This window comes from Besnoitia besnoiti, chromosome II (genome assembly GCF_002563875.1).
Source record: "Besnoitia besnoiti strain Bb-Ger1 chromosome II, whole genome shotgun sequence".
NCBI classification, from domain to species: Eukaryota; Apicomplexa; class Conoidasida; order Eucoccidiorida; family Sarcocystidae; genus Besnoitia; species Besnoitia besnoiti.
Genome location: NC_042357.1, coordinates 1883379 through 1901118, shown reverse-complemented (window position 1 = coordinate 1901118; position 17740 = coordinate 1883379). Strand labels below are relative to the sequence as shown.

Below are 17740 nucleotides of genomic sequence, written 5' to 3'. Positions count from 1 at the left end.
CAGCCGAGATACCTCGAGCGCTCGGCATGCGCTTCCGTATAGCCGACGAGATCCAGTATTGCCGCATGCCACGAGTGACCTATTCACATGTGACTGCCAATAGGGATGTGAATGGTAAGCGGCGCGTCCGAATCAAATACGTTTCCAGTCGCTGCAGACTGCGTGATAAAGAGCTCGTGGACCTTGCTATTCAGGCGAGACTTCAGTCCTTTGATGAAGGTGGTCAAATTCTTTTGTTTCTTTAAAAGCTTGTCGACAGTCTTGGAGCATTGCTTCAGGGACTTCCGTAAAAGTTCTGCGTTTTCGGTGCGCAACGCACGAGAGAGCTGCAATGGCGTCTCATCAAGCTCGATGTGCTCCAGTAGCTTCTCTGGCTCGTCCTTTGTGGGAAGATGTTCCAATCGCTGGGATTCGGCAGCGAGTTGTTCTTTGAGTTCCTTCAGACTAGTCACCTCCGCCTTGATACTGCGGCGGTTGAGTCCTCCCTTTTTCTTCCCCGTAATCATATTTTCCGTGGATTGCTGGCTGCTGGCAACGCGCTGCACCATCTCCCGATACTTCTGTTGCTTCACCACGACGTTGTAGTCCCGTAAGAGGTGACGCACAGCAGATTCCAGTGCGGTGTATTGCCTCCACATTTGAACGAGCGTGGCGCTGGCCTTCTTGTACTTGTACATATAGCTTAAGCTCGTCGTGTGTGCATCGACGGAGGCGCCCGGAGTCAGGGAGTCGGCGGCTTCGCCGTTCGCTCCTGCCGTGAGGAACGACGATATAGCAAAGACGGCAAAGATCCACCTCATCTTGAAAGCGAACAAGAGAACGGGTAAGACGCTGCACATCCACAAGTGAGCACCAAATTACCCGTGACACCGCAACTGATGTTGTGATACTGCCTCGCGTTTGCCGCGCAGTCCGCGATGAGCTGGGAGACAGCCACGAAGGGGAGAACTCAGCGTCGCCTCACACATGCGGAGGTTCAAGCATTTGTTGTCTGCTACCCAGACAAAGCACGACAATTCATTCTATGAGGACGATCTGCTGCTTGCGTTTTCATATCTTGCGTTTCAGGGGCAGCAGCATGCAGTCCCACGGACAGTATCGGCCTGTCGCTATTCCCCCGTCGCAAGTTGCGTGTCCCCTGGACGGAGGCGGTGTCAGCCGCTGAAAGAAGCCACAACAGCGGATGAGAAAAATGCTGGCCCGGTACTACAAACCCACAAAAAATAATGAAAAAAAAACACGGTGGAGCGCGCCCACTGGCTTTCGCCACGTCCGTGTTCAGCGCGGACTCGGCAGCTGCTGGCTAACTCTGGCTGTTCGGGTGAGAGAAGACATCACCGCCTTAACGTAGCGATTCGCTAAATCCAGAGACGTCGGAGCTGGTAGAAAATCGGACATCTGCTTACGTTTATTATGCCGATGGAAAGAAGCTGCTGGCGACTGCTCTTGAGGATCAAGGATTGTCCAGCATGTCGGGTGCTCCGCGTGTTGTGCCTTGGCAAGACAGGCGGCTGCGCGCGAGCATATAAAGCTAACTCCCAGTCGTGTCAACTGGGGCGAGCATGCAAGGACTCGTTGAATCGGTGAAGTGAAGTAATCGATCACGCAGACATGTACTGCCTGATACAAATCCCGCAGAGGCTTTGTTTCCACGCCCAACTACCGTTAGTAGTTTGTTTAAACACTGCGTGAAAGCCAATCTGTTTCGCCTACCTCCCGTCGTCTAAGTTCCAAGCGGTTACGCCGGACTCACAGCCCACGACGGCGGCTAGTCCGCTTGGAAGAGCTATACTGTCTGCTTCCCTAAAACGCCTATATCTCTTCGACATTCGGCTTTTTTCCGCTCGAGGAAGGAGTCGTGTGGAGAGAAGACGGCACCGTTCGTGGCGTCTCATTCGCGTAGGTGGCTGGCGCCTGTGGCTGGCCGGAGACCCTGTCTTGTCCGAAGCCGAAACCCCGCAAGTCGCGGGCGTGCCGCTGTCCATGGTTTGTGCGCTTTTTCTCTAGTTCGTTTACCGAAAGCCGCCTTGACAGATCCCGTGGGCGCTGCAGTAGCGACTGTGGGGTGGTACGGCCTCAAAATGTTTCCGTTTTGCTGCTCAATGGGCATGTATGGGGATCGGTGCCCCACTGCCCCCTCCGGACCGACAGACCAGCTTTGCGCGTCGAACTTTTGCGAGCCTCAGGTCGTCCTCATTGATAACCTCGAGCTCGCTGTTCGTGCAGAGGATCAAGTCATCTACTATGGCTTCATGGGTTTCAGTGGCACGCCGGCAGCGAAAGCTATAGACCACGTGAGTAGCAGTAGCGCGTCTCCGTATCGGCAACGCGTACATCGCAGGCTATTTGTCAACGGAGTGTGAAGTACGGTTTGAAAGTGTTAGCCCGCCTCCCGCCGCTTCTTAGTTTCCCGCCGTTGCCTCCGTCCGGCAGTTAAAGCTGCGATGCGCGTCATATCCGCCAGTGTCATGAGTTTTAGAGCATCCATGTCCTCTGGGATCGTATTTTTCACAGGTTAACAGGTCGGGCCGCGGCCTCACTACAGATTGCGTCTTTGGCGAATCCGGCGAGAAGAACAGAGTACGGATGTCATCGGGCGCAACAGGTCAGTCGGGGCGGCAGCTGTTCTTACGGTTGTTGACTGGCGCATCAGCATTCTGAGAGCAGAGGCCGCACGACAGGACTACACCTTCCTGCTGTGTTTACTGTGTATCATGTTCGTGCTGGCTGCACTGACGCTTGTTCCTGTCGAAATCTCTGTGATCAGATTCAACTACTGAGGAACTTGAAGAAGTGGATCGGCTGGTCATTCCCGGGGCGGAACAAATGTCACATACGGGAAACCCGAATGTTCTTCATCTTCAGGAGCCCTTGGCGACCACTCTGCATGGGTCGTCAGCAGCTGTCATGCCGATTCATCTGCGTCCGCCACAGGCTGTGGCTGCGGCCCTGTCGGTGGCAGCGCGACGCCAGAGTTTAGCGGTCATCCACAGACACCCAGGGACCGGTCTTGAATGCAGCGATGCAACAATCGTCTCAGGCACCGCGGATCGAAGACTAATGTCGCAGTGAATTGCTGGCGTCGATAGCCTTACAAAACGTGCGGAGGGTGCTGTGCGGGGTCAGGGAGGCAGCAGCTCGGTTCTAGGCAGTCGCAGTTCGCACCTCTTCACGTCACGCTAGGGCGTCGCCTCGGCTGAAGAAACGGGCGCCGACGCTGCTCGAGGCAAATGCTGCGTTTTCTTGTGTTCCCGGGTGGCTGGCTGAAGAATATGGGCACCGATAGTAATAGATAGTTTTGAGGTGTGGCCGGCGTGCTTTCGGCCGCGCATTCAGATCGAATGGCCGGTGAAACGAAGGTGGTCTACACTCAAGTGCTCAATAAATCATGATGTGGGGCCGCGCTCTCAACGCGCCTACACTGAGCGGGCAGGGTGAACGTTAGAGATACCCTTTGAAATCCCATAAAGACGCTCACAAAGAATGCATCATGCTCTTTGTGCGAGAGCCCGCGTGCATGTGTTGGCGCCTCACACGGCGATGGATAGACCCTCGAAGAACTGTGTCGTGTCGATATGCCCTATCTTGTGAAAGGGATCCACAGCGCGGACAGCATCCACTGGAGCACGCTGAAGCGCAGGGGGTTCAAAGCGAGTTGACCACGCTTGACTGGAGTATGATTTTTCCAGTGGTGGCGGGCCTCCCGCGGAAGATGCTTCCGCCTCAGGGCCACGTGTCTCTTGGGGCGTCTGGTTCGACAAAGGCAACGCCGGCGCAGTACTCTCTTGTCTTTCTACGTTGGCTGTCGCTGATTCTCCCGAGGGCGCGCCGTGCGGCGAGGTTGGCAGACCGGCGCGGGCAGTAGTTTTTTTGCGTGCTCCTTGTGGTCTTTTCTGCAGGCAACTCAAACACGCGAATGCTGGGAGTTACGCGCGCGGGAAAGATGTTTGGTATATATGCTGGAAGGTCATCTTCGCACGCGCGGGTGTGTCTATGAGTACTGTGTGGTCTCGCAGCCTCCGAAAGTAGCGACTGTGGTGTGCCCCCATTACGCGTCCTCACGTGATCACTCAAAAAGACGTATGATGCTTCTTAGGGCTTACTGCGTCTTTATAGCTTCGATGCGTAGCTTCGCGCGCGGGATAATCACACCCCGTTATGCTGTTGGTGCGGTGTATCGAAATTGATTTTGAAATTGCTATATCATCTGCAAGGCATGCCTCGGCCTGTCGGAGCGCGTCGTCCTTGTCTGCGACCGCACGCAACAACCTATTTTTCATTGACAGAGCTTGCTCTCGGAATGCCTGGTGCTCGGCGGCAGATGTCTGAAGAGCCTGCAACAGGTCCTCCCTCTCGCGTCGAAGAACGACGGCCTCGACTTCCCGTTGCTTGTCAGCCACAGTTAGGTTCCTCAGTTGAGCCTGCATCTCTTCAGCTACTTGCTTGTACGACGCAACAGCTGTCATGAGCTCTTGAATCGTCCTAGCACTTTGGATGTTCTTTGAACTCATTTTGTCTACACCTTCCTGCAACTCGGCAGTCTTGTCTCTCCACAGCTGCATTTGAGCATCCAGTCCGCTAGCCAACTCCTCTTTTCCCAGCGCGGCCATCTCCCGCAGCTCTTGCATGCACTGCTGATGCCGTAGAGTGCTTTGCTTGTGCTCGAGTCGCACCTGCTGTAAGTTTGACTCGTGGTCTTTCTTGAGCGCGTGGATTTCCTGACGATGTATCTGATGAGCGGCATTCAACCGCTCCTGGGAGCCTACCAACTGTACGCGTAGTCGGTCAGCCTCGAGTCTGCTGCGCAGAAGCTCTTTCTCGAGTGAAAGCGCTGAACGTTTCTGGACGGCGTCAGACTGTACGAGGTCAGCCTCCTTCTGATACTCGATGTCGTGAAGAGCTTGTGCGTGTTGAGAATCTTTAGTGCGCATTTCCTTGCGAAGAGCCAGGATCTCTGATTGTGCTTGTTTAATGGCTTCGCCCCGCGCTTCGCATTCCGCCTGCAAGTGAAGAATCCGGGCCGTGTATTGCTGGTCCAGCTCTTCTGCTTGTTGCTTTGCTATTTGAGTTTTTCGAACGTGTCTGTTAACTTCCAGGCGCCTTTCTTCTTCCAGCTGCTCCAGCTGAAGTGTCACGTGTTTCAACTGGGCCTGAAGGGCACATGCCAAGAGCTCGTGTTCTCTCTGGGCGCACTGCTTTTCAGTCTTATGAGCGCACTCTGCAGCTCGACCCTCTTCAGTCAGCCGTTTTATGGTCTGCATATGACTCTGAAGCTCAGCCCGGACATCTGCAAGCGAGCTGCTGCTCGCTTGCAGAGCTCCTTGCAGTTCTTCCGCAGTCATCTTGCTTCTCTCCAAGTGTTGGAAGCCAGATTCCTTTTGTCGTTGCTCGTCTAGCAACTTGTGAGTGAGCGCTTCAGCGGCGGAGGTGTGCAGCTTCAGTTGGCCCAGCAACTCAGCATGCCATTTAGTTAGCTCGTCGAAAGCCAGCGAGGCAATTCTTGTCGAACCGCACTGCACTCCTCTGTGGCATTTGTCGGTTCTGCGTGTTTGCGTTTTCGCGTCCGCAGTCACCGAAACCGCTTGCAGGGATGTGTCTGAGCCGCACCCCCGAGAGCGAGTTTGCACTTCTTGGCTAATTCCTGCGTTCAGTGAACTGGGCGTAGACTTTGTGCCCGGTACAAGCCGTCTCCTCTGCTGTACAACTTGTTGAGTCGGATGCGTGTCGCCATCGCGACCTCTGTCTGGAGAAAGTTGCAACCTTGTCGCATTCTGATCCAGCGAACCACGGGTGGTGAACCCTCGTTGTTCTTCTGACTGGTTGCCGGCGGGGGGGTGCCTTTGAAAGGCAAGGAAAGAAGACAATGTACAGTGATCCCCTGAAATGTTGTCCTCCCTTGCAGATGTGCTAATGGGGTCGCCCGAGATCGACTCCACACAGGAATTGTCCCACTCGCTTGCTTCAAAACTGAGCCTAGTTCCTGTTCTCATCTTTTCAAAGGCGCCTCGGAGCACAATGCAGGGATGAGGCTTCTGGGGGTCCACTCCACCCATCATGCCGAAGAAAGCTTCCTCGCCGCAGCAGTCTGCACCGCTCTCATCCGGCGCGGCCACTGTGACGCTGTCTGTGTTGTTTGTTCTTGAGGGGTCTAAGAGGTGGTCTAACTCTGCAAGCACTGAGCTACCGGGCGAGTTTGGCATCTGGGCACTTCGCTTCTGAGTGCTAGGGTAGGATTCTTTCTCCTCGCCTATTCCCCCTGGTTCAGGCGTGGCCTTGCTAGCGTCGGATCTCGCGTCAGCGACTCCCTCAAAACCAACGTCATTTGTGCTCATGGTTGGCAAGGGACAGGCGAACGTTGGCCAGAAGAATTGCTGTATGGACTTTGACCCGTCTGCCTCGGAAGTTTCTGTTGCTGGGTTCGCATCGCCAGTGGGAGGACGACCAGCGCCTGAAGAGATGTGTATGGAATCTTGGCATGCGTTTGGAGACGTTGGTGACGCCACGGGGCAGGCATCATGCATATATTCACAACTTAAATGCCTGTGGCAGTCTTGTGGGTGGCCGTGCCAATCGTGAAATCCCGCGGCGAGCGTGGGCGATCGCGGATAGATCGTTTCACCGAAACCGTGCGAAGAATCCGGCATTTTCGATTCAGGTCCCGCATCTGTGAGCCGCGACTGGTTTCGGCCTCCGAAGAGAGGACTATGGGCGCCACGGATTTCTGTCATCGTGACACTCTGCTCCTAGAAAACATTTATCTCATTCAACTGCACACTTGCTGTCAAGGGGTACAGCCAGTGGCGCTGTTCCACTGAATGACCCTGCCCTACTATGAGTTATGTGGACGTGCTCTGCGAGTAAAGGCTTTGCTCGCTGGTGTGATCTACCGGACAAGTGCAAATGCATATGCCGGAAGCGTTCACGATCTTCCTGGTGTGTAGTCTGTGGCAGTACGGTGTCTGGCTTGGCGCCCTGCAGCTTCGGAAAGAGACTTCTGCAAGCGCCACCTTCCAAAAGATGGAGCTGCCAGGGCGGTTCGGGAGATGCGAGAAGCTGATGACGCCGACATTCATCAGCACGCAAGTCCGGGATTGTGTAGGGTTTCGGGTTCTTACAGCCTGCGCTCCTCGACAGATGATGTGTAGCGCCCGTTCGTTGGTTAATATCCCCCCCCCTTAACAATTAGCACCGTAGTGTGGTCATACGGGCGCGTCTCCAAGCCTAGCGTAGCTCGTAGGCCTCGTTGCCGCCACGTCACTTCACAATGAAAACCTGCCCTCTTGCGGTTCTGTAGCCGCGTGCATGCTGCCAGCGCCTGTTGCAGAATGGTACAAGCGTCAGCGTAGAAAAGTCGTAATGACGCATGATCTTCGCGCGAGCAAGCAACCTCCCGAACCGGGGAACTAGCTGCCGCCCTATCTGCACCATAGAGCACGACATACTACCGAATCCTTCTGGGATTAAACCCCTCTTGGCGGCAACCGGTTGAAACAGTTTCACTCCCGTCACCCTGACGCATGCGTGAGCCCGCTTCAGCGTAGGCATAATCGAGTAAACTCAGGTGGCAGCAAACTTGTCAGTGCCGGGAAACGCGTTGACAGTCGTCACGGAAAGGAAAGTCTCTCGCTGCGGCCGATTACAGAACCTGTCACGGTGATGCTCAGATGCCTTGCACGCGCCACTGTCTGAATGTGCGCGACGCGAAAACCACGGTCACACTGAGTCCACCAGCCAAGATCTAACTGCCCGGATGAAAAGGGGACGTCATTTCGGCCTCGTTGACCGGTCTTCAGGTCGGTGTATGCCCGAAGTGAGCCGCTAGGAAACCTTCTCACGTGGCACGCAATATACTCTCGCGAGCATATTTCGCCGCGACTCGAGACATAAGAGGGGAAATGATGCTAGGTGTCCAGCTCTTGGCGGCGACCGCTTTCGACTTTATTTTCAAGCACTTAGCCATCTGCTCGATAGTGACCTTCCTGTCTAGTGGTGGCAGTACACCCTGTGCGTTGTTGAGAGTGATGCCGGCCCAGCCAACATGCAACCACACGTAATCCATTCATAGCGTTTTTCTCGCTGAGCTCACTAAACTGTCCTCTTGGTATTGCAATTGCGAACTGCCCAGTCCTACAGATACCGCGTGCGTCACTGGTTCTCCGGGGCTGCCGGAGAACAAAGCAGCGACTTCCAGTCGCCGCAGCGGAGCGCCCCGAGTCCAGCAAGCTGGCCCCGTTTCTGGCATGTGTGCATGCAGAAATGTTTATAGTTGGTACCGCGCTACTAACCCGAGAAAATTTACTAGAGCCATAATATGGTGTGCGCCATCGCCGCAGGCAAGAGAGACAATTTATGCTCGAGGGGTAAACGTAGAACTCGAGAGAGCCCAAAACACCAGCGAGAGCAACCCACAGCTCTGCATAGAGCGCGCTCCGCAGCGCGCACAGCCGAATCTAGATTTAAACAAGGCCTTTCGCCGTGCCAGCCGTCCTTCTGCTGGAGGCCTTCGGTACGCATCTGGTGCAACTCCAGACAGTAGAAAATGGATTTAAATTAACAAACCCTTGGCAACCGTTCACCAAGATTCACGAAACAACACTATATAGCGGAAGAGTTGACCGATTCAATAAAAAAGTCTAACCACACACTCGCGCAGAGGGGCAGTACCGGCGTGACCTGCCTTGTCGCGCAAGACACGACGGCGGAACGAAAAAAAAAGAAATCGCTTCGTTGCAAAATGAACATCCCTCATTTAGGCGCAGTGTAAAAAAAGAGAAGCGATCAAAAATACATCCGTCGGTGGTGTATATACACATAGGCACATATATACACGGTGGCCGCACGCATTTACCAGTGGAACGCTCCCTAGAGACCTTCGAGTTGCTCAGGTTAGCAAGACTTTTTGTCTTCCTTTTCATCTGGGCGTGGCCAGTACGAATCCGGAAAATTCCACATAGCTCTACGGGTGTACTCACGTTCGCGCACGTATGCACAATTACAACATACTAAACGTGTTTAGACAGGTGGCTGAAAAGTGATTCTGATATCAGTGTCGTCACGTGAAGTCCTGAGTTATTTAGGACGCTTGGATTCGCCCGCATCACTTTGCTTTCTTGGTTTCATTCGCTTGCGTCTTGTTGAATTCGCACCAGTATGCACCGAGATCCTTTTTCTCGTCGGCGACAAACTGCTGGTGAGGGAACGGAATTTCTCCTCCGCGTATGGCTACTCTCTTGACGCGGCTGTACGGATTGACTTCCTTCTTCATGATGAAGTCCCACACGACGCGGACCCAGGTCGTATGGTGCGGAAGGTCGTAGAATTCCTTCGCGATCTGATGGACCTTGGGCAGGAGGCAACCCGGCACGCGGGGGAAGTCGTGGTGCTCGAGGTGGTATCCCGCGTTGAACGTGAGGAGGTTCTCCCATCCGTACGTGCTGTACGTTTCTTGCAGCTTCTCGCCTTCCGGAAACTGGTAATGTTCTGCGATCAGGTGACCGTTCAGCGGATGGAAAGACATGGAGAAGAAGGCACCGCCGACAAAGTACGCGATCCCCTTCCAGCCGAGAGTCTTGTACACGAACAAATCCCACGCGACGACGACGGTCCAGTTGATGACCTCCATGAAGCAGAGCTTCTTCGGGCACCGCAGCATGGGCCTCAGGGTGTACGTCAAAGGGAAAAGCAGTACAAAGATGAACTTGCCAAGAGGCGTCGTGAACAGCCTGCCCTCGATTTCCGTAGGAATGTCCGGATCCAAAACGTCCACACCGGTGTAGACGTGGTGGTCGAGGTGATACCGAGTGAAGCTGATGGCAGCGGGCGTGCCCATTGACAAGTTTGTGAAGATGGCAAAGATGTCGTTCATCCAGCGCCTCGGAAAGACCAACATGTGCGAAGCCTCGTGCATCGCGAGGAAAAGCGAGTGGTTGATGGTGCCACTCACAACAGCCATGGCCAGCAGCACCGCCGGCCAGCCGAGCTGCAGCTGCACGATCTTGAACCCGATGTACAAATTCAGCAGCGTCGTCGCCACCCCAACCACCCCCTCGAGCAAACTGTAGCCGTACAGCTGCTCAATTTCCGGGTGCTTCTCCAAAATCAAGCGCCTGCGCCGAGAATGCGAAACCGCCTGCGTCGTCCAGTGAAAATCCTGCGGCGTGCCGTCCTCAGCAAACGGCGGAATGCGCTGGGGTTCGCTGGAAGCGCACGACTTTCCATCATCGCTGACCTCCGAAAGAGCGGATGCAGAGGTCACTTGACCTTCGGATTCTGGCAGTGTAGAACTCTCGGAAATGCAGCCCTCTGACTGTGCAAGCTTGGCACCGGCCTCGGCGTTTGGCGCCTGAAGGTCGCACACGGCGTCAGCGCTCACCATCTTCCCAGACTTAAAACCCAAACACACTTACGGCCACGAAGTGAACAGACCCAAACAACTACTAAGACCTGACGCAAACTTCCTTACAACACGCAAACTCCCTACACTATCCGCAGTGCACAAAGTCGCGGCGTGCATGCTGCTTGCGCGAGAGCTCTCTCTTGCCAGACAACTGGAGAACGGACTCGACAACAGAACTTCCGTCCGGTGAAGCTCTTCCTGTGCAGAAGAGGCGTGGACACTGGAACCAGCGAAAGACCGGCGACGGCCATTCACGCAGCGGGAATCAAATTGGTCATGTACCTGCGCCCCGACAACACATCGACGGGAAATCGCAACTATCATGTCTCTTCTTCAGCCGCGCAGCTGCTGCGTCTGGCCCTGCGAAACGCTCAAACGAGTGCTTCCGTCGTTTCGCTCCGCAATTGCTCTGAGAAACGTCCGTCGGCGATAGCGCGACCGGAAAATCAAACGAGAAAACGCGCTGTCCCGCCGCCCGCGTTGGTACCGATAAAAGTGGTGGAGAGCACGGGTGGCCAGACGACGGTGGCCGCCGTCACAGGTTTGTTTGCGCGGATGGTTTCCACTGTCTGAGCACGCGTGGGAAGCTCAGGGGTTTCTCGCCTCAACGCGAGCAGCGGCTTATAGGAGAGCGTGTCTTGCTAGCTACGAAAACACTGTGCAACAGCCAACATCGTGCAAATTTCGTGTCTTTTCGTGGCGTCTGTCGGCCAGCCGAGACAGGTGAACCGACAGTTCAAGTTGGAAAGAGACAGTGTGGATGAACCTTAGGAGAGGGGACTCGAAGTGTGTAGAAAATTGCTGGAGTGAGGGATGGCTAGATCCTGCCAGCGAGGACTGCAGACGCGACGGGCACCGACTCGCCTTGAGTTCTTGAGCCTCTGGAGGGTTACCTACGTTCGACCTTTTTTCCTTTTCGAAAACTTCTCTCTCTTCTGCGCGGCGAGCTGATGACGCGGTTAAATCGCGCGTTTTTCCGGCCATCCCTAAACCGGTGACCGATTCGCTGGCTGTGTAGCCGGCGCGTCTTACCGAAACGCGCTGAATGCGAGGAGAGCGTGCGGCAAGACACCAACGAGAGTCGCCGACCATCCGCAGAGATCTTGCCGTTCCTGCTTCATCGACTCTTTACATCCCTTTGGCCGATTTCGTGCCACAATATCGCAATAACCCTCATCCGAGCGTCGACGGGAAAATGCCATCGCCCTCACGGTGAACAGCCAAGCGTCTGCTCGGGTTGGGTCAGCACGCAGAGTTTGTTGGGTCTTCATGAGCGAGTCTCTTGCCGTGACAACAATGCAGTTTTCTTCTTTTCACTGCACCACCGTTTGTGTGTCGAGCCTTTCTCTGTCACGTCCGCTCCATTTTTCATTTCGTTCCCTCCTCCCCAACCGCAGCTGACCGCTGGGAGCAGTGAGCCTCAGCGACGGCACTGCACACGCTTTGCAGCCAGACACCGCTTCGTATCTCCACATTTCCTCCCGCGCCTCGCGAGCTATTCCAACTCTCTCATGACCACGCTTCCAAGCCCCTGAAGCTCGCGAGCGTGTTTATTTCGTCGAGTCACCCACCGGATTTAGGGCCCAACGACACACGCAGCTTCCGCACGCTTCTGCGCCGCTTCTCTTTCAATTCTAAGTTACCACCCGATCTGACGCTGCAAGGAACACCTCCTACGTCTATTCTGAGTTTTTCCGTTCTTGTTCGTTGCACTGTTCGCTCTCGCCGACTTCTTCAGGATGGCGTCCACGGCTCAGGATCCAATGCACCTTCGTGCGGTGAGCTCCCCTCCTGAGGATCTGCAGTATGCCGCGTTGCATGGAGAGGAAATTACGTCCCTCTCTTCTGAGCCCGTCGAGCGTGCCGTGAGTTCCGATGACAACCTTGCGATCAGGGTCCAGTCGCTATCCCCGTACGGAGGGAAGTTCACCGTCGACTCGCGCAGCTCTTCGTGTGCAGAGGGCACGCGAATTATTTCTGTCGATAAGCTTTCCTACTTCCCGGCAGATGCGCCTAAAACGATTGAGTCTCGCGTCGCCCAGCCCGGGCCTGCGGCTCAGCGAGCCGGCCAAAAGACCCATATGGAGCGACGAGCTGAGAGCGCTGGGGGAGGAAGCCCTCGCCTCGAGATCGCGGCGCTGCCGCCTCGCCTTGCCTGCGGTTCTCTTTCCTCTGTCCCAGCTCAGCACGCAAACCAAGAGCCAGGCCGACCATCAGAAGCTCTCACATGGAACGGCGCCACCGTCTCACCGAAGCTTCACTCGGCGGCGGAGGCCTCGGGTGCCGGCGGGAAGTCGCCGGCCCCTAAGGCGTCCGCCTTCCCCCACGCGCAGTCTTTCCCTGGCTGCCGGCTGAAGTCCGCGGAGCGGGTTAGGAGTCCCGACCACGGCGAGGGCCCTCTGCAGGCTGGAACGAGATCGGCATCTCAACCAGGGGCGACTGACGCTCCCGATGTTTGCGCGCCGCCTCAAGCTGCACCCAGCCAGCCTCTCTCGATGCAGACGCGCACAGGGGGCGCTGGGACGAAGATCGCCGAAGAGTCCTCGACTGCCGCTCTGCCGGTGCCCTTCCCGCGAGCGCAGAGCCAACCCGCGCTGGCCCCCGGCCCCGCTCCGGTGGCCGCTTCCGGCGCGCTCGCCGGGCTGGAGGCGGGACTCGCGCACGTCAGTCTCGGCGGCGGAGCACAGGCGGCTGGCGGGCTGGGGCCCGTATGGCAACAGCGCAGGCGCGTCTCAAAAAAGAAATCCGAGCGAGAGGCGAACCGTGTGCCCGCGGGAACGCTCCAGCCTGGACAGCCGGCCGCGGCGCTCCGCAGAACCGACGCCACAGGGCCCTGGAGCTGCCAAGTGCAAAGGACCGGCGGCGCGGCCCTCAGACAGAAAGCAGCCGTAAGTGACGAGAGATGTCTACCAAAATACACCACAAGGCACCAGGCTGCCGCAGGCAGCTGCACGGCAGTATGCGTTCTGCGACTTTGTGGCCTGAGCGCAGAGGAAGGACGGCTCGGCTCCGTAGTCCCATATACATGCATCGGAACGCCGGTTTAGGTTCCATATGTATTTCAGAAAAATGAGGCACCTCCCATAAATCGTGTACCTCCACAGGGGCAGTCGGATGAATGCGACCTTTCCAGCAGTGCCAGGGCAGCTTGTCCTGCTTCGTGGTTTTCTCGCTCCCTGCTGCCTTCTGAATCGTGTCGCAGCGGAAAGGCTTGGCGCTTTGGAGCGCGCTTCCCCTTCATGTCGTTCTTTTGATGCGTTTCGTGCTGTGTGGACTCTGTGCACTCTTCAGGCAGCGCCGCTGGCCCAGGGAGCGATCATCGAGCCGGCGCTTGAGACGAAGATCACGGACGTTCGTGTGCAGCGGCTCCTGGGGAAGGGTGCGACGGCGTCGGTTTACTGCGCAGAGTGGCGGGGGTCTCCAGTGGCCTGCAAAATCGTGAGTTTCCCTTCCGAGGGGTCTGCGGCGTCGCGGGCCCCCAAGATCCGCCAAATCATCCAAGACTTTCGGCAGGAGCTCGGAATCATGGCGCGCCTCAAGCACCCAAACCTCGTGCGGGTGCTGGGGGTCGGCACACAAACTCCACCGCTATTCATGCTGACGGAGCTCTGCGAAGGAGGGACTCTCTTTGACCTGCTCCATAAAGGCCGCGAAGAGGAGCCGCAACCCTCTGCAGCGGAGGCTCGCTCTGAGCAGACCCCTGCGGGCCGGCGACCCGCCCCGGGCGCGGCACCGACCTTGACAGACGCCCGCGACGACCCCTACAGGGCCACAGTTGCCGGGCTTATGGATCGCCTGAACGCGCAGACGCCTGGGGGGGCCTTCGGCGCCCAGATGTTCCCCTTCGGGGATACAGGGGGGGACGCGCAGGCGGCTGAAGAGAAGAAGGCGGAGGGAGGCTTTTGGGCTCTTTTGGGGCGGCTATCCCCGTTCGCTGCAAAGAAAGAGGCGCTCCCACAAGTGAAACAGCCCAGCAAGGAGCCGGCCGGCGCACAGAGCGAAGAAGAAATTCTCTTTTCGCGGGGCTCGAAGGTGCCTCTGAGTTGGAAACTGAAAACGCGGATTGCGCTGGATCTTGCGAAAGGCTGCCAGCACCTCCACAGTCTGAAGATCATCCACAGAGACATCAAGAGCCTGAATGTCCTCCTGTCCGTGCCAGTTGGCGGAGTGGTCACCGACGACTCAAAGCCGATCGCAAAACTGGCAGACTTTGGATGCGCCTTAGTCACCAATGGAGTGCGAGATAATGCTGGAGGCGCCGCAGGCGGGTCGCTTGTCCAGGGTGGCGGATGGGCGGGTAAGGGGGCAAGTTGTGTGAAACATTCTGGCCGTTTTGAGCGGAGACAGTGCGCGAAATGGTATCGCCCCATTCCTGAGCGTCATCGAGTCACGTCCCAATTTCACTGCTGCACACACTGTTGGGTCATCCAGTGCGACCTTCGAGGTCAAGCGCGTGTCTCGTATTCCATGTCACTTCAGGATGCTCCACTGGGGGATCCGCTCTGGGCGGCGCGCGTCTCTGCAGCACACGAGAAGCCCCTGCGCATACGGTTTTCGGCGTGGACCTAGACACTCGCGCAGTGTCCAGGACAAGAAAAAGAGGAGATAATCTCGTTGTCTCTGTGCTTCGCGGACGCGACTCTCCCACAGTCAGCGTGGCTTTGCCTGTGCGGTTCACAGCCCCTCGTCTGCGCTGTGTTTCCTTCAGGCACGGTGCTGTGGATGGGGCCGGAGGTGTTGACCAAGAGAGGCTGCAATGACAAGTCAGACGTCTACTCCTTTGCGATTGTGCTTTACGAGCTCCTCGCAAACCGCATCCCGTTTCAGGAGCTTCAAGGCACGCCCTACTACGAGAAACTGCCGGTGCTCATTTCCGCCGGTCTCAGGCCAAACATGGATACGCATGCGATGCCGCCTGACGTGCCTCAGGGCCTCCGGTGAGTGCGCCTTCAGCTGTAGTTTCTTTCAGAGTGCCGTTAGTGAGCAAAACTTAAAAAAACAAAACGCTGGTACACCCACGCACGCTCCTATGCTAGACTAGGGGGAAGCAGCGACTAGAATTGCACGCACAGGATGTAGGACCTGTCGGCGTCAGATTTCATCTGGTTTTTGAGCAAGCGAGAGAGCAGACATGTATTCGGCTGTAGCCGCGTTTTCATTGCGATCGTCAGTGCCGAGCGAAGGCGAAAGCGACAGGTTCGAAGATGTTTCCGTCTACTCTTGGAGCGACATCTGGATTCACGGTGCACACGCTAAAAGCTTTTTCGTTATGGCGGGAAGCTGCAGGAGACCCAGAAAGACGGTGCAGGCCGAAGAACGCGTGCCATTTGATGCTGAATTGTCCTCATGCGTTATGTCTGCAGAGATCTCATGACCTCCTGCTGGCGGAAAGATCCCGCTCATCGCCCCCAATTCGCAAACATCGTCAGGGCGTTGGAGATCATCCTCGCAGACCTGTGACCCGCCTAGGAGCATCCAGCGCGGCTGCACGCCACTAAATTTTTTAAAGAGGTAACGGGGGAGTGTATCTACTGTTCGTGTCATGCGGAGAAAACCGATATGGGCCCTGTCCCTGCGATGACGCTGGAACGAGCGGGCGTGAATCGGCTGCGGGGTTTGTAACATGAAAACTGCCTGGTGGGAGGGATGGGCTGTCGGGCGGAGCCGGCAGTCTGCAGCTCGCAGAAAAACACAAACCGATTTGGCAGGGTGGAAAACACGCGTGAGACGACGAATTAGCTGTTTTCTCTTGTTCGCTGGCAAAGCCACTGCCTTCTAAGGTCACGCTGTGCTGAAACAAGCGGCTCAAGCGGAGTGCAGTTTCGAGTGTGGTGTTAGCTGCGGCGAATTTCGTCCAGGTGCGCCGGTTCGCCACTCGACACCTTGTTGCTCAGTGCGAAAGCACGTTCCGGCGCATCGCATCTGCTTTTCTCGCTAGCGAAAGAAAGAGGAACTGTGAAGTGTAGACATATCGTTCTGGGCAAGCCGCTAAGCCGTCGTTAGGGGCGTTCTGAGCAGCTCAGCCACCTGAGGAGGCCTCGCACTGGCGCAAGCATCTGCTTCGTGGAGCAAAGCGTACTTCACGAGAGCTGCCGGCTGAGTCTCGCGTGCCAGGCGTCGATGCTTTCCAGAAACGATCTGTCACGGAGTGCGCCTATGCAACCGTCTCCTCAACGTCACTCAATTTCTTGCAAGGAACGCCCTCCCGCTGACTCACTACTGCGATGCCGGTCCCCCACAGCCGAGCGCCGCACGTCATGCATTTCGAGAATTATTGAACAACTTCCAGGCAGAGGCATTTTACACTACACGCAAAGGTCCACGTAAAATCCGCTGCTGTTTCGCCAAACTCTAGGCCCACGAATCGGTAGGAACACGCCAGATGACAGCAAACAGAATCCGGTTACGTCACCAGGCCGGGGCTTGGTTTGACTAGGAAGTACGCAGGGGTGTTGACTCCGGTGTGGCAGATGCCAACGACGGTTGTTGTTTCCGAAAAAAGGCAAACCGAGCGCGATTTGTTTTGGTCTGCCGCCTTCTCGTCTCTTTCTGGGAAGCACGCCAAGCCCGTTCCGCGCAGAACCCATTCGACGGCAGGAGTGTGCTGGCCTTGAAATGGGTGTGCTGCGATGTAGAACTTTTTGCCTGGTTGGACTGTCTCGTTTGTGTTATTGCAATCCGGTGCTGTATTCTATTTCTCGACATCGGAGCGGCGAAGTTTTGCGTGACCTCTCTCGCAAGTACCGTCTTGTATTAGTTGCTTCCGATCTGCACTGTGACGGAAGGCGACTCGATTCTTCAACAGTGAGTTTCTTGGCGCGAAATCTTGAACGCTTTGTATTGCTTGGACGGAAAGTCCGCTCTTGCGCCTTTGTTTATGTTTCGGCCGCGTCAACCCAACGAAACGTCGTGTCTCGCGCCGCGCGCGCGTCGTCCGTGTGCCCCGGGGGGTTCTTTCACCGACCGCATTCGTTGGTAGTCCCACTCTTTGAAAATCTTTGCGGGTGCCCTCCTTGCGCTGTGGCCGCCCCCCTTTTCGACTGCGAGTTCCTCGCTCTCCGCAGTGCCGCTTTGCGCGTGATTCTCGCCCTTTCTCACGAGTATCAGCGCCGTCTTCTCATGCTGTACCGGTCGTTGTCAGAGAACGCGTTTCTTCGTTTTCCGCGGGACTTCTGTTCGCTGTCGTGTGCGTGTCTCGCGCCGGAGGATGGATGCATCTTCGCCTCTGTAGCTGCATTCGCCTCGCTGAAAGTCCACCTAGTTTTCGCGCGCCCCGAAACAGAGGCACACGGTTTTTCTTTCCCCCTTTGTCCAAGCTTGTATCGTTTTTCCAACTACACCGTA

The 17740-nt window shown here is 56.3% G+C and overlaps 5 protein-coding genes across 5 annotated transcripts; 2 read left to right on the top strand and 3 right to left on the bottom strand.

The window, feature by feature from the left end:
• Positions 1-83: 83 nt before the first annotated feature.
• Positions 84-800, bottom strand: BESB_036220 (uncharacterized protein; the record flags this gene model as incomplete). The annotated part of the gene is made up of 1 exon (XM_029362208.1): positions 84-800. One exon carries the CDS (start codon positions 798-800, stop codon positions 84-86), a length of 717 nt encoding a protein of 238 aa, XP_029221173.1.
• A 1302-nt stretch (positions 801-2102) lies between these two features.
• Positions 2103-3072, top strand: BESB_036210 (uncharacterized protein; the record flags this gene model as incomplete). The annotated part of the gene is made up of 3 exons (XM_029362207.1): positions 2103-2294; positions 2515-2605; positions 2768-3072. The coding sequence occupies 3 exons, from the start codon at positions 2103-2105 to the stop codon at positions 3070-3072; spliced, it is 588 nt and encodes a 195-aa protein (XP_029221172.1).
• A 998-nt stretch (positions 3073-4070) lies between these two features.
• On the bottom strand, positions 4071-6728 carry BESB_036200 (uncharacterized protein; the record flags this gene model as incomplete). Its single annotated transcript, XM_029362206.1, has 1 exon — positions 4071-6728. One exon carries the CDS (start codon positions 6726-6728, stop codon positions 4071-4073), a length of 2658 nt encoding a protein of 885 aa, XP_029221171.1.
• Positions 6729-9097: 2369 nt separating this feature from the next.
• BESB_036190 (sphingolipid delta 4 desaturase/c-4 hydroxylase protein des2 family protein) lies at positions 9098-10375 on the bottom strand (the record flags this gene model as incomplete). Its single annotated transcript, XM_029362205.1, has 1 exon — positions 9098-10375. The coding sequence occupies one exon, from the start codon at positions 10373-10375 to the stop codon at positions 9098-9100; it is 1278 nt and encodes a 425-aa protein (XP_029221170.1).
• Positions 10376-12159: 1784 nt separating this feature from the next.
• Positions 12160-15856, top strand: BESB_036180 (uncharacterized protein; the record flags this gene model as incomplete). Its single annotated transcript, XM_029362204.1, has 4 exons — positions 12160-13284; positions 13688-14693; positions 15105-15333; positions 15760-15856. The coding sequence occupies 4 exons, from the start codon at positions 12160-12162 to the stop codon at positions 15854-15856; spliced, it is 2457 nt and encodes an 818-aa protein (XP_029221169.1).
• Positions 15857-17740: the final 1884 nt, after the last annotated feature.